This window comes from Puma concolor, chromosome C1, assembly GCF_028749965.1.
Source record: "Puma concolor isolate L17-30 chromosome C1, mPumCon1.1.hap2, whole genome shotgun sequence".
NCBI lineage: Eukaryota > Metazoa > Chordata > Mammalia > Carnivora > Felidae > Puma > Puma concolor.
The window spans coordinates 27496517-27512568 of NC_141674.1; the positions used below are offsets into that span (position 1 = coordinate 27496517).

Below are 16052 nucleotides of genomic sequence, written 5' to 3' on the forward strand. Positions count from 1 at the left end.
CACAGAGCCCGACGCGGGGCTAGAACTCATGGACCGCAAGATCATGACCTGAGCCGAAGTCGGCCGCCCAACCGACTGAGCCACCCAGGCGCCCCTAAGGTTTATTTTTGAGAGAGAGAGAGAGAGAGAGAGAGAGAGAGAGAGAGAGAGACAGAGCACAAGTCAGGGAGGGCAGAGAGAGAGAGAGAGAGAGAGAGAGAGAGCACAAGTCAGGGAGGGCAGAGAGAGAGAGACAGAATCTGAAGCGGGCTCCAGGCTCTGAGCTGTTAGCACAGAGCCCAATGTGGGGTTTAAACTCACAAAGCACAAGATCATGACCTGAGCCGAAGTCAGAAGCTTAACCGACTGAGCCACCCAGGTGCCCGTTTGTTTTTAAAAACATATCACCTATGCAAAGAGATTAAAAGGATACACGATATAATTATAGAAGGTGTCTCTGATAGAGGATCATAGAAGTTTCGTTTTTTATTCTATATATTTTCTACAACAGATATTTACTGTTTTTTAGTAAGACAAAAACTATTGGAAATAGTCATCTTATCACCTCCCACATCTAAGCAATGCTACATGTGAATCATGCCAGAGGTACTGCTATCCAATCTTCAAACTGTCCAAGGAAAAAGATTCTAGAACTTTTCACTATAGGGTCTTCGGTAGCCATAAAGACCTGCCAGTGTACAAAGCATAAAGCACGCAAACGAAAACATGAACTCAAATACCTGGTTTTGTGTGGCTTGCTCCATCCAGCTTCTCAGCTGCCAAAGTCACAGGTACCACATCTGCCTTTAGCTCTTCCTTTCCATCAGTGCCCACGCCTTTCACTATGATGTTCACATTCATCTTCTGACCAGCCCTGGGTTTCACTGCTGGATTAGCATGCTTCCAGAAACGCTGTTTCAAGGCTTCCAGTTCTAGATCCAAACACCAACCAGTATGTCAGTGTGCCATGCTTGAACTCTTTAAGATTCCAGTTAAGAATAGAACTACTCGGGGCGCCTGGGTGGCGCAGTCGGTTAAGCGTCCGACTTCAGCCAGGTCACGATCTCGCAGTCCATGAGTTCGAGCCCCGCGTCAGGCTCTGGGCTGATGGCTCGGAGCCTGGAGCCTGTTTCCGATTCTGTGTCTCCCTCTCTCTCTGCCCCTCCCCCGTTCATGCTCTGTCTCTCTCTGTCCCAAAAATAAATAAAAACGTTGAAAAAAAAAAAAAAAAAAGAATAGAACTACTCTACGACCCAGCAATTGCACTACTAGTTATTTATCCAAAGGATACAAAACTGCTGATTCGAAGGGGCACACGCACCCCAATGTTCATAGCAGGGTTATCAACAATAGCCAAATTATGGAAAATGCCCCAATGTCCATCGACTGATGAATGGATAAAGATATGGTGTGTATATGGGTGTATTTTCATGTATACACAATGTACACACACACACAATGTATACATACATATACACACAGAGTGGAATATTACTTGGCAATCAAAAAGAATGAAATCTTGCCATTTGCAACAACATGGATGGAACTAGAATGTATTATGCTAAGCAATACAAGTCAGGCAGAAAAAGACAAATATCATGATTTCACTCATATGTGGAATTTAAGAAACACAACAGACGAACATAGGGGAAGGGAAGGAAAAATAAGATAAAAACAGGGAGGCAAACCATAAGAGACTCTTAAATACAGAGAACAAACTGAAGGTTGCTAGAGAGGAGGTAAAGGGGGGGGGATGGGCTAAATAGGTGATGGGCATTAAGGAGGGCACTTATTGGGATGAGCACTGGGTGTCATATGTAAGTGATTAATCACTGGGTTCCACTCCTGAAACCACTACTACACTGTATGTTAACTAACTTGAATTTAAATAAATAAATTTAAAATTAAAAAAAAAAAAAAGATTCCAGTTAAGAATCAGTTTTTAGGCTAAGTTTTTAAGCTCAACAAAGTTGGAGGGGGAAGAAAAATGCCCCAAAACACCAAAAACTCCTTTGCCACTAACACCTATATCAAATTCACGTAGCTTAACCCAAACTAATGAAATATTGCAATTATTCTGCCTCAATATACTTCAAAAATCATTTTAGGGTAGACATTTACAACTGAAGTTTCTAAATGTGTGCAATTCTTAAAAAAAAAAAAAAAAAGTATTATGCTGGTGGAACAAACACCATAATTACCAATCATTCAATGGCTTAATTTTTCATAGGTTTCAGCCTCTTTTTAAAAATTTTCCTATTTTGAACATTTCACTATTTAATAGTAATCTTACTAAATATGAGCAAGGTCAATTTAAAAAGGGGAAAAAAAATGGCAATCAATCCAGTCAGTGATGTAACTCATGTTGGTGAAACTGTTATACTAGTATAACCAGAAAGGAAATTCCACTTACAGGTGGCCTCTGAACCACACACCCAACTTGCATACAAAGGGGAATATACATATACCAGGAGCGGTAAGTTCAGTGGTCAAACGGCAACAGGGGCTCTATCCCCTCTTCTCCAATGCTATACAGTTCAAAATGTCTTTCTCCTTTCTCCCTCAGCTAGCTGCTACTGGGCACCATAATGCCTCTGTTTGCATCACACCACAGTGAGCTCTGTTTTAAGAGAGAGACAGTAATAAAGAGAAAAGATTCCTTCGGGGTTGAGGGATGCCTTCTCTTCCATAAAATGTCCAGGACACTCCAAGTTTGGTTCTTTTTTCTTAAAAAATGCCCTCAAATCATATTGTAGTAGTTTTGTGGTTAGCAAAACTAGTTGTGGTTTTTCTTGCCCTAGAAGGGGATAGGACTGGAAGGAAGCCTTTCCATTCTGAGTCCCTAACGTTTTTTTTTTTTTTTAATTTTTTTAATGAGTATTTTATTTTTGAGATAGAGAGACAGAGCATGAGCAGGGGAGGGGCAGAGAGAGAGGGAGACACAGAATCTGAAGCAGGCTCCAGGCTCTGAGCTGTCAGCCCAGAGCCAGATGTGGGGCTCAAACTCAAGAACCACGAGATCATGACCTGAGCCAAAGTTGGATGCTTAACTGACTGAGCCACCCAGGCACCCCTCTCTAACTTTATTAGTAGCAAAAAATCCAACACCAAAGGATAGTATGTTTATATCATAAACAAAAGTGCGAGGAGAGAAGATGTAGGTCTGTATCCTCTTTTATAGCAGTTCAGTAAGGCTGGAAGCAATGGGTAGTGGCAGTGGAAAGGGAACAGAAATAGGCAAATCATTATTGGCACCAAAAGAATAAAAGAAATGGATGTGGAAGAAGATTTACTTGGGACCTAAAATGATAGTGAGGCAGAGGGGTTGCCTTCATTCTTATGGAGAAAGCCAGGCCCCTGAAAGCTCTTCATCCCCAATGCACCACAGCACCTACTTTTGCCTTTTACTATATTGCTCAACCATCTCCCTCCTCATCCTAGGATCTCTGTTCAGGCTCCTCTCCGTCCAACAGTCTTTGCCTAGCTCCTTTCATGTCCTCTCTAAGTGAAAAGTCTCTGCTCCAGCTCAGTGTCCATCAGCAGCCTGAATCTAAAACTGTTCTCATTCCCATTGTTCTTTGTCCAGAAAGTAGAGGAATTGAGGACAGAGACTTTCCCTACACTATTGCAGGAAACAGAAGTAATATATTTCTGGTACCCCAGAGTTTGGATCTATATGCATTTTTCTCATGGAAACCTTACTCCATGTGATATTAAGGAAATTAAGGTCTTTCTACTGCTTTTACTCTTAACCCCTTCCAATGTGTCCACCATACTAGCCGCTAGATTGTCCCAAAAATGAATATCTGATTGGGTCATTTCTTTTGCTAAAAATTTTCAGTGGTCCTCTACTAACAAAAGGCAAAAGTCCAAGCTCTTAGCATGGCCTAAAAGCCTTGCATGATCTGGCCTCACTAGTTACCCATTCCCAAAGTCCTTGCAATCTTCACCCTACCTCATCAGGATACCTTGTGTTTTCTCTTGCCTCTGTTGGGTCTTTTGTGGGTCTGTTCTCTCCACCAAGAAAGCCTTCTCTCATTTCTCTACCTTGGTATCTCCTATTCAGCTTTCAAGAGTCAGCTCAGGTATCAGGTCCTTTCAGAAGCCTCCCTGACTCCCCACGAGGTACTCCAAGTGAGGTACCCTTTCTCTAGGCTCAGGGTATACACAGTCGTGTAATGGCCTGTTTGCCTATCTTTCACTCCTATTACTCTAATTTCCTTGACAGCAGGGACTATGTCTTGTATACACAGCATCTAACACCATGCTAAATGAAAGTTTATTACACAAATAAATAAAAGTTGATCCTAACTTCATACATATTATGGAACTGACTGGTCTGGAAACCCAACTTTCATGTCAAATACTATTTCTGAAGGAAAACATATTCTGAGTTAAAAACAAATGCCTACTGGGGCGCCTGGGTGGCTCAGTCGGTTAAGTGTCCGACTTCAGCTCAGGTCACGATCTCGTGGTCCGTGAGTTCGAGCCCCGCGTCAGGCTCTGGTCTGATGGCTCAGAGCCTGGAGCCTGCTTCCGATTCTGTGTCTCCCTCTCTCTCTGCCCCTCCCCCGTTCATGCTCTGTCTCTCTCTGCCTCAAAAATAAATAAATGTTAAAAAAAAAAAAAAAAACAAAAAAAAAACAAATGCCTACTATGTGCCAGGCACTGTGCTAGTTCCCTATATAAGCCAAGTGTAATATTGGAACAATTACCCGGCCTCTCCAAGCCTCCATCTCTTCATTGCAAAGTAATACCTGTAGCCATGAGAATTAAGAACAATAATAAAGAATCTATCAGTGTCTAATACAGTAGGTACTCAAAAAAAGGTTTCTTCTCTTTCCTGTCTCAGTTCAGGACTATTTAAAGAACATTGAGTTTCAGACAAAAAAAAATCTTGGGGGGCACCTGGGTGGTTCAGTCGGTTGAGCATCTGACTTCAGCTCAGGTCATGATCTTATGGTTCATGAGTTTGAGCCCCGCCGTCAGGCTCGCTGCTGTCAGCCTGTCAGCACAAGCCCACTTCAGATCCTCTGTCCCCCTCTCTGTGCTCCTCCTCTGCTTGCAGTCTCCCAAAAAATAAATATTAAAAAAAAAAAAAAATCTCAGGGCACCTGGGTGGGTCAGTCAGTTAAGTGACCGCCTCTTGATTTCAACTCAGGTCATGATTTTATGGTTTATGAGATCGAGCTCTGTGCTGGGCTCTGCGCTGACAGCATGGAGCCTGCTTGGGATTCTCTCTCTCAGCCCATTTCAGATCCTCTGTCCCCCTCTCTCTGCCCCCGCTGTTTGCTTTCTCTTTCTCTCTTTCTCTCTCAAAATAAATAAATAAATAAACTTAAAAATCTCCTATTTCTTTGCTAATGGATCTATGCTAGTTCTGTTAACAACCCTTCCAACCCATCTCCTATTCTGGTCAAATGGATTTATAACATCCTTCCAATAATACCATGCAGAACTCTTTCTGTCCCTTCCAAGAATGTCCTTCTCTCCACTTCCACAAAGCCCACCCATTCAATCAACAAAGACTCACTGAGCATATTTTACACAACAGATACTGTGGATAACAGAGCACCCACCAACCATAAGCTCTTATAGTTTTAATACAAATAATTTCACTAATAACAGAAGTAGGAGCAAGCATTTGAATGCTTCTTTATGTTATCCATTTCTATGCATGATTTCAACAAATGTTCACTATAGCCCTATGAACCAGATATCCTTTAAAGAAAAAATTTTTAAAAAGGTGGCTCAGAGAGGTCAAATAGCATATTCAAAGTTAAACAGTAAATAGCACAACCCAGATTCAAACCTTGCTCTTGCCACAGAGCCTAAGCTCTTAATTATCATGCCAAACTGCCTCAGTGCAGACAAGAGAATATCCAATTCTATCTACTAGTCAGGAAGTCTACCTAATATGGTAATACTTGAGCTCTGTCTTGAAGGATCATTCATTCATTCATCACTCATCCAGTATAAATGCCTACAATGTGTCATCCTCTGCGGAAGCGCCAGTGATAGAGTAGGGAACAAGCCAGAAGATCCCTATTCAAAGTATAAAGGGAAAGGCAGTGAACAAGTAATTACATCCACCTACACTTTAAGCCTTCTTTTAACCACCTATTGGGAGAAACTTATCCTTCCTCTAAACTGCCATAGCACTTTATTCTAAATGTTTCTTTCAGCAGAGACTATTTTTCCCTTTTCTTCATTTAATTTTTCCAATTATCAGTGATACATGCTCATTATAGAAGTCACTTTCCACTTTCTCTCTTGTATTACTGTTATTTGCATACTTATTATCTCCCCTACAAGAGTGTAAGTACCTTAACTGTACGATAAATATCACATTTCTCTTGGTATGCCCTACAGCACCTTGCATGTCATGGATAGTTTAGTATTTCTTAAATGACTTCGGGAGAAAAGAAATTCAGTTTTGCAGACAATTTACTGAACCAAAATGTTTTCCTTTAACAGTAAAAACATGAACAATGCTTTTTTGAATGTCATACAATAACGCGACAGCAATGTACTTCTTTTGTATGTTAACCTATCAATAGGCTTCTATTTTATTTTTTTTTTAATGTTTTTTTTATTTATTTCTGAGACAGAGAGAGACAGAGCGTGAGTGGGGAAGGGGCAGAGAGAGAGGGAGACAAAGAATCTGAAACAGGCTCCAGGCTCTGAGCTGTCAGCACAGAGCCCGACGCAGGGCTTGAACTCACGGACTGTGAGATCATGACCTGAGCAGAAGTTGGACGCTTAACCGACTGAGCCACCCAGGTGCCCCAATAGGCTTCTATTTTAAACAAGGTTGAGGACATCCTGATGCTCTGCCAAATTTATCTAAATAGAATTGTACCCACATCTGGGTATCTATAGAGTAAGCTCATGTGTGCAGTTATTGGTTTCTCCTATGTTCTGTATCCCCAAATAGTAGCAAATAACAAAAATCTGCCAGAACAAATCACTCTGGAGGCTCCCCACAACTCAAAGGATTACCTCTGTTGGTTTCAGGTTCTTCAAGTATCACAAAGGAGTCTTCATCAGCACCCAGCCGAGGTTTAATGGAAACATCTACTCCCAGTTGCTTAAGTCTATCCAGAGTGAACCTCCTTGCTTTTTCAAGTGGCACAGCTACTGATTTAGTTTGCTGCCTGGGCTCTTCCACCTTCTCATCTGCTTCTTCTGTTCTTTTCAGGCCTTCTTCTCCCTCCAGGGCACGAGGTTCAGGTGCCATAAGCCCTCCAGCCTGACACACCTCATTGTCCTCATTCCCGAGGAAGCTGGATTCCTGATGTGCCACTGAGCTGTCCTCAGGTGGAGGTCTGCCATCACCCTGCTTCTGTTTCTCCTGAATTTCTAGCTCTTCACTTCCCATTATATCCTTACTACAAGATTCCCCTGATCCAGTAGTGATCTGGGGTTCCTTTGAAACTGCAGGGAGTGCGTTAATTTCCAGTTCATGTCCCACACACACTGTCTGCTCAGAATCTTTGTTATGGTGGCCATTATTCATCTCACTTGTATTTACAGTGTCTATGGTTTCTTTGTGATGGTTTGACTGATACTTAGATGACCTAGAGAGGGGAAAATAAGCTCAAATTGAAAATTATCCTAAGTGTGAAACTCTCATCTCAGCACATAATGAATCCATTATAACAGTTTTAAGAGACTGAGGAATCTGAACTTTTTTACACCAGATGTTTGCTACAAAACTGAATATTTACGAAAATTATAATCTCAAGGAAAGAGAATTCTTACTTCAGTAGCGCCATGGCATTTCCCTGGCAAGTGGGTCGAGGTTTACGTTTGAAGAAATCATGAATGGTTTTATTCTCTGGCATATGATACGGAAGATTAAGTGCAGATTCTACAAAATGGAACAAAACAAGCAAATACACATACTGTATATTCTGAAATGTCACTTCATGTTCAGTCAACTAAACAGCACAGTGAAAGCCATCACCAGAAATAGAAAACAATCCTGGCTTGGGGCGCCTGGGTGGCGCAGTCGGTTAAGCGTCCGACTTCAGCCAGGTCACGATCTCGCGGTCCGTGGGTTCGAGCCCCGCGTCAGGCTCTGGGCTGATGGCTCAGAGCCTGGAGCCTGTTTCCGATTCTGTGTCTCCCTCTCTCTCTGCCCCTCCCCCGTTCATGCTCTGTCTCTCTCTGTCCCAAAAATAAATAAACGTTGAAAAAAAAATTTAAAAAAAAAAAAAAAAAAAAAAAAAAGAAAACAATCCTGGCTTTAATAAAGACAGGATCTAACTACAAAAGAACTCCCTGGAGACCAGTGGCTTTTAAACCTAGTTGTGAAATTAAACTGATCCAGGAAGTTTTTAAAAAATACAGATCCTTGGGGCACCTGGGTAGTTCTGTTGGTTGGGTGACCGACTTGGACTCAGGTCATGACCTCGTGGTTTGTGGGTTTAAGCCCCCGTCAGGCTCTCTGCTATTAGTGCTGAGCCCGCTTCTGATCATCTGTCTCTCCCTCTCTTTGCCCCTCCCCTGATCATGCTGTCTCTCTCTCTCTCAAAAATAATCAAACATTTAAAAAATAAATAAAAAATACAGATTCTTGGACCCCACTTCAAGCCTACTGAATCAGAATTTCTGTGGGACCTAACACCTTACACATTTGAAAAGCTCCCAAATCCTGATACAGCTGGTCCACAGAAAAACATTAAAAAAAACACTCCCTCCTTAGCACTAATACAGTTCTGGAAATTTTCTCAGTTTATATTTATGTTTCAGAGGCTTTAGAACAGTGGCCATTCACCAAAATCAATTTTAAACTTGGTATTATAATTTATATTAAGAGTATTAAAAAAACCAAAATTCCCCAATATCCAAGTGGAGCTTACAAAGAAATATTGTGATTTGCCACAAAGTTACTGTACTGGTTTATATTACCTCGAATAAGGCGCTGAGTTTCACTGTGCAGTTTTTTTAACGCTTCCTTACTTAATTTGGCTGCCTTCCGTTCCTTAAAGAAAACAAAGAGACTATGTTAATGCTATTATCCAGAAAGACATTCATCCTTCAAGAGTTTGCCCTCTCCAAGAAAAGAGGATAGAGAGGGAAAAGTAAGCACTAATGAATTCAGTACTATATAAACTACTAAATATTTATCCAAAGGATATAACAAAAATGCTGATTCAAAGGGGCACACATACCCCAATGTTTATAGCAGCGCTATGAACATTAGCCAAATTATGAAAAGAGCCCAAATGTCCACTGACTGATGAATGGATAAAGATGTGGTGTGTATATATATGTGTGTGTGTATTTACATGTATACACAATGTACACGCGCAATGGAATATTACTTGGCAATCAAAAAGAATGAAATCTTGCCATTTGCAACAACATGGATGGAACTAGACTGTATTATGCTAAGCAAAATAAGTCAGGCAGAGAAAGACAAATATATGATTTCACTCATATGTGGAATTTAAGAAACACAACAGATGAACATAGGGGAAGGGAAGGAAAAATAAGATAAAAACAGAGAGGGAGCAAACCATAAGAGACTCTTAAATACAGAGAACAAACTGAAGGTTGCTAGAGAAGAGGTGGGTGGGGGATGGGCTAAATAGGTGATGAGTATTAAGGAGGGTACTTGTTGGGATGAGAACTGGGTGTTATAATATGAATGATGAATCACAGGGTTCTACTCCTAAAACCAATACTACACTGTATGTCAACTAACTTGAATTTATTTTCTTTTAATTTTTTTTTTTTTAATGTTTATTTTTGAGACAGAGAGAGACAGAGCATGAACAGGGGAGGGGCAGAGAGAGAGGGAGACACAGAACCTGAAACAGGCTCCAGGCTCTGAGCGGTCAGCACAGAGCCCGACGTGGGGCTCGAACTCACGGACTGTGAGATCATGACCTGAGCTGAAGTCGGACGCTTAACCGACTGAGCCACCCAGGCGCCCCTAACTAACTTGAATTTAAATAAGTAAATTAAAAAATAAACACAGGGAGACCATTTATTTGCATATCACATTGAATTCAATACAATCCATATCTGTGTCCCTACTGTACACAAAGCAATACCATGGGTACCAGGAAAATATGATAGACTTGATAAAACATTTATCCCTCAGAAATCCACAATCTCCTGGGGAAAGAAACCGACATGACAACATACAGAGCTCTATCCCACCTTCCGTATGGTGCCTTTCGATAACTCAGTTTCTTCTTCAAATGAATAGACCCCACTCTCCAAAGACAGCTCTTTTTTCTAAAAGAGAAGATTACAAGTTGAAAAATATGGACAAAAATTAAACCGAAATAAGAGACGTTGCTTACTCAAAAGACTGCTTTTGTACCCCAACATCACATCATGCTATGTTAATAAAAAGTCAGTAATTATCAAATAGAAAGTTTTAAACATACAGCATCCTATAATGCCTAGAAAAAAATTTGCTATCTCAAGTGAAGGTTGGGCCCTAATTCCTCATACTTCTTTATTTCATCTTTCCCTAAGGAGGGACAATGACTCCCAGGGAGCTAAAGGTAATCTTAGCAAGAACAACTGTGCTTCCAAACACTCAGGACAATGAGGTTTTGACTGCTGCTTTTCTTTGATGCCCCTCCAGAAACACTTTAGGTTCATTTCTTAGAGGCCACAGGATTATAAAATGTATACCTCCGTCCCATTACTTACCTGCTTCTTACACAATATAAAGTATCTTACTTTTTCCCCCTAACATTCCGATGAGGGCAATTAAAATACTAGTTTCCATACAAGTTAGCATGTCTATCACTTGCATTGCATGATTCTAAAATTAACAGCCAAAAAACTGAAATCAATTGCCACACGTTTTTCTGGAGTTAAAAATGACAGCTTCGGCTCAGGGCATGATCTCATGGCTCATGAGTTCGAGCCCCACCATCAGGCTCTGTGCTGACAGCTCAAAGTCAGGAGCCTGCTTCAGATTCTGTCTCCTCTCTCTGCCCCTCCCCCACTTGTGCTCTGTCTCTCTCTCTCTCTCTCAAAAATAAATAAACATTAAAAAAAAAAAAAAAAAAAAAAGTTTAAGGGTGCCTGGGTGGCTCAGTCGGTTGAGTGTCTAGCTCTTGATTTCGGCACAGATTCCAGGGTTGTTGGATCGAGGCTTGTGTTGGGCTCAGCACCTGGTTACGATTCTCTCTCCCTCTCTCTCTCTTCTTCTGCCCCTCTCTCCTCTCCCTTGCTCACGTGCTCTCTCTTAAAAAAAAAAAAAAAAATGGTTCCAGGGGCGCCTGGGTGGCTCAGTCGGGTAAGCATCCGACTTCAGCTCAGGTCATGATCTCACAGTCCGTGAGTTCAAGCCCCGCATGGGGCTCTGTGCTGAGAGCTCGGAGCCTGGAGCCTGCTTCAGATTCTGTGTCTCCCTCTCTCTGACCCTTCCCCATTCATGCTCTGTCTCTCTCTGTCTCAAAAATAAATAAACATTAAAAAAAAAAAAAATGGGGGCGCCTGGGTGGCGCAGTCGGTTAAGCGTCCGACTTCAGCCAGGTCACGATCTCGCGGTCCATGAGTTCGAGCCCCGCGTCAGGCTCTGGGCTGATGGCTCAGAGCCTGGAGCCTGTTTCCGATTCTGTGTCTCCCTCTCTCTCTGCCCCTCCCCCGTTCATGCTCTGTCTCTCTCTGTCCCAAAAATAAAAAAAACGTTGAAAAAAAAAATTTTTTTAAAATAAAAAAAAAAAAAAGGTTTCAATAGTAAATCAGAAAATAAAGAAGGGGCTTCTGGGTGACTCAGTCAGCTGGGTGTCCAACTTCAACTCAGGTCAATGAACTCGCGGTCCGTGAATTCAAGCCCTGAGTCGGGCCCTTGTGTGGACAGCTAGAGCCTGGAGCCTGCTTCAGATTCTGTCTCCCTCTTTCTCTGCCCCTCCCCTACTTGTGCTCTGTCTGTATCTCAAAAATAAACATTAAAAAACATTTAAAAAAGAAAGAAAGAAAATAAAGCAAAGGTTAGGAGCAGTGGGTTAGCTCTTTTGCAATCATCTTTTACTTGCCTTGTGCTTTTTTACTTTGTTTTTCACAGCTGCCCTTATCGATTCTAATGACTCTTCGTCTTCTAATGCAGAGTTATTTTCTTCCTCCAATCCAGTTTCAAAAAGGTCTTTATCCACAAGAAGACAGCCACTATCATTAAATGGCTGTTTCACATCATCTTCCTGGACAATGCATAAAGACAAAGCAAAATCCAATCACCCAAACTCCAATACTTCACATCATAAGGTAATTTGGACCAGGCCATAAAAAGCCCATAATGTATCGGTAGACAAATATTTGGCATTTTAGAACATTCTCCCTGGTTCCTACCCACAGCCATCTTTTGAAGTCCATGCTGTGATTTTATGCCACTGTCCAAAACCAACTTAGTAAAAAGTAAATATTTTTTTTAAAAACTCAAATACTTATCAAACAGCTAGTTTATAAAAAGATGTTTTTTTCTAGTTAGCAAACAAGACTTCTGACTTATGGATGCCTAAAAAAATACTCCTCTGAAAGTTCATTTTCATCAGATAACAAGCAGCAATACTCCATGTGCTTGCAGAGAAAATCAGAAATCCATTTACGGAGAATGAGACCAACAAGTTTTAAATTACATACCTCATTACTCGCAATACAAACCAATCAACTTGAAGCTATATTCTAAGTGCAGAAACCTCAAGAACTAAAAGCATTTTTTTCTAAGATGTTAATCTGCCTTAGAAAGAACAAATTTAGGGGCACCTGGATGGCTCAGTCAGTTAAGCATCCGACTTTGGCTCAGGTCACGATCTCATTGTCTGTGAGTTTGAGCCACACGTCAGGCTCTGTGTTGACAGCTCAGAGCCTGGAGCCTGCTTCAGATTCTGTATCTCCCTGTCTGCCTCTTCCTGATTCGCACTCTGTCTCTGTCTCTCTCTCAAAATAAAATAAAAAACAGAAAAAGAACAAATTCATTCATTTAAATATACCTCATTTTTTGTTTCCTTCTTTTTTAGCCGCCTGATTTTTTCCATCTTTTTTTCCTCTTTCTCAAGTCTTCTCTTTGATTTTACTTTTGCTTTTCCTTCCATTCTTTCTTTATCATGTTTGGGTTTTTTGGAAATCTTTCTGTCAACTGTAAAGTCCACAGAGTTTTCAGATTGGAGACTCAGCTCTAAGCAAGGCGTCACCTGGGTTTCAAGATTTTCCTGATACAAAGACTCCTCAATGTCACTTCCAGCACTGTCTGCCAGAGTTTTGTAAATCCTTCTGACTTTTCCATTTTTTCTGGCATATAAGTTCTCTTTATTTTCCTCCTCAACGCTGTCGTAAGTTTTCTCTGGAAAAGCATTTGTGTCCTCTCTTTCAGAATCACTGTCTTGTAGCAGCTTCCTGCTTTTCAATTTCTTACTCACAAATATCTCTTCATCTGAATCTGGAGAAAACATAATTTTTTTCAGAGATCTACTATTATTTTGTCCTCCTCCTGGTCCCACTACTCCTAAAAAACATCCAATTACCCAACTGCTGTGTCACCTTGTGAAATTATGTAACTACCACTAAGAACTGATTGTAGCAAAGCAAATCTAAAAATAGGTTTTAAGAACCATTTTCCCTGGAAATGTCTCTTACTGAGAAATGTAATTATATATATTTACAAAGTGTAAAGTTGTTCTAATTCTTTTGGTAGGTGTTAAAAATCATTTATTAAAGGATGAATGCCTTCAACCATGCAATGTGGTAGCTTCTAGACATTTTACACATTTAATAATAGAAATGGTTAATTTCAAAAAAGTATATGCACTATAATTTTGCTTTTATAATAAATAAGACAAACAATAAGGTTAGGCATTAATAATTTAAAGAATCAAGAGAATAATGAAATTAATCCAATCCACTTATAACCCAGGCCTCCACATTCTATTTCTAAAAATAAAATTACTATTACAAACCTCCATCACTCAAGGGCACAATTGTTCCACAGCTGCCTTGTCCACTGTCTGAAGGACTATCGGGTTCTTCCTGTGAGATAAGTTTTGGATCATTGATTTCTAGATGAACCTAGAAAATGAGAACACACTTTGCATTAACCAGGTGGTGACAGAAAGCTCTGAGTACATAATGATACACAAATCATCATAGGATCAGCAGGCTGAAATGAAGGGATGACATTAAGAATTACTGGACAAAGAAAAACACAAAAATTCACTGTTCACCTTTGAAGGATACTATAGAAGCAATGATTCATTTTGAGTAATGGTACATAAAAAGAATCAAGCATTTATTACACATTTTCTGTTTGAACTGCTTCTCGGTGTATCCAAATGACATGTTAAATAACATCACAGAATTGCAATCCTGATGTGAAAAAAAAATCTATAGGACAAACCGTGTGTTACTTTTGGAATGAACTTCAAGAAAAAAGGAGAAAGAGAGGAAGGGGGACCTATATAGAGTTAAGATATATACACACATACACACACATATCAACAACTGCAATATGCACATTTTGTTTTTGTTTTTAATGTTGTTTAAGTAATCTCTACATCCAACGTGGGGCTGGAACTCACAACCCAGAGATCAAGAGTCCCATACTCTACTAAGCCAGCCAGGCACCCCATGCAATATGCAGACTTTGGATCTTGATTCAAATAAACAGAGCACCTGGGTGGCTCAGTTGGTTAAGCATCCGATTCTTGATTTCAACTCAGGCAGTGATCCCAGGGTTATGGGATTGAGCCCTGTGTTGGGCTCCACGCTGTGTGGAGCCTACTTGAGATTCTATCTCTTTCTCTCTTCTCTCTGCCCCTTTCCCCAGCTCATGACTTCTTTCTCTCTCTTTCTAAAACAAAATAAATAAACAGGAAGTATACATCTGACTCAATGAAATCTGAACACTATCTATTTAGTATTAAGCAATAATTCTAAGATTTTTAGGTGTGGTAATATTTGTGTTACCTGTTTCGGAAAGCCCTTATCTTTTAGAGATGTATAAAGAAATATTTTTGGATGCAATGATATCTGAAATTTGCTTCCAAATAATCCAGTGAGGGTGAAAGTGGATGAGCTATAAATGAAACATGATTGGCATGATTTGATAACTATTTAAGTTAGGTGATAGGTTCATTATACAGCCTTTCTACATTTGTATATGTTTGAAAATTTCCAAATAAAACCATTAAAATGTTTTTTAATGTTTATTTTATTTATTTATTTTTTTAAATTTACATCCAAGTTAGTTAGCATATAGTGCAGTAATGATTTCAGGAGTAGAATCCAGTGATTCATCCCCTACATATAACACCCAGTGCTCATCCCAACAAGTGTCTTCCTTAATTCTCCTTGCCCAGTCCATCCCCCAACCCATAACTCCTCCAACAAGCCTCAGTTTGATCTCTACGTTTGTCTCTTATGTTTTGTCCCCGTCCCTGTTTTTATATTATTTTTGCTTCCCTTCCCTTATGTTCATCTGGTTTGTATCTTAAATTCCACATATTACCAAAGTCATATATTTGTCTTTCTCTAATGTTTTTATTTATTTTTAAGAGAGAGAGGCAGAGTGCTAGTGGGGGAGGGGCAGAGAGAGAGGGAGACACAGAATCCAAAGCAGGCTCCAGGCTGTGAGCTGTCAGCACAGAGCCTGACGTGGGGCTCAGACCCACAAACAGTGAGATCATGACCTGAGCCTACGTCAGATGCTCAACTAAGCCACCCAGGTGCCCCTCAAATAAAACCATTTTAAAGGTCACAAGTAGAGGTGCCTAGGTGGCTCAGTGGGTTAAGCTTCTGACTTTGGCTCAGGTCATGATTTCCCAGTTCCTGGGTTCCAGACCTGCACAGAGCTCTGTGCTAATAGTGTGGAGCCTGCTTTGGAGTCTATATCTCTGTCTCTCTCTGCCCCTGCCCCCCACCCCGGCTCTCAAAAATAAATACAACATTAAAAAAAAAAATCACAACTAAAAAGTATAAGTAGGATGGGTGTGTTAGGTGACATGACCAGTCAAGTAACCAGGCTGACCCTAGAGGCCAGGTCTCCTACATCCCTGGTGTTCTTAGGGCTCTGACTTGACTTAATAGGGGGGCAGATATTAACA

At 40.6% G+C, this 16052-nt stretch overlaps 1 protein-coding gene across 1 annotated transcript in view; it reads right to left on the reverse strand.

Annotated features, from left to right (window-relative positions):
- CLSPN (claspin) overlaps positions 1 to 16052 on the reverse strand; it is a 33992-nt gene that overhangs the window by 16545 nt on the left and 1395 nt on the right. Inside the window, exons 2-9 of the mRNA XM_086716448.1 lie at positions 13911 to 14019; positions 12948 to 13393; positions 11997 to 12158; positions 10156 to 10233; positions 8896 to 8968; positions 7744 to 7852; positions 6982 to 7559; positions 720 to 911 (exon numbers count right to left, since the gene is read on the reverse strand). Of these exons, the coding sequence (XP_086572574.1) occupies positions 720 to 911; positions 6982 to 7559; positions 7744 to 7852; positions 8896 to 8968; positions 10156 to 10233; positions 11997 to 12158; positions 12948 to 13393; positions 13911 to 14019 (1747 nt within the window). The remainder of the gene's footprint in view (positions 1 to 719; positions 912 to 6981; positions 7560 to 7743; positions 7853 to 8895; positions 8969 to 10155; positions 10234 to 11996; positions 12159 to 12947; positions 13394 to 13910; positions 14020 to 16052) is intronic.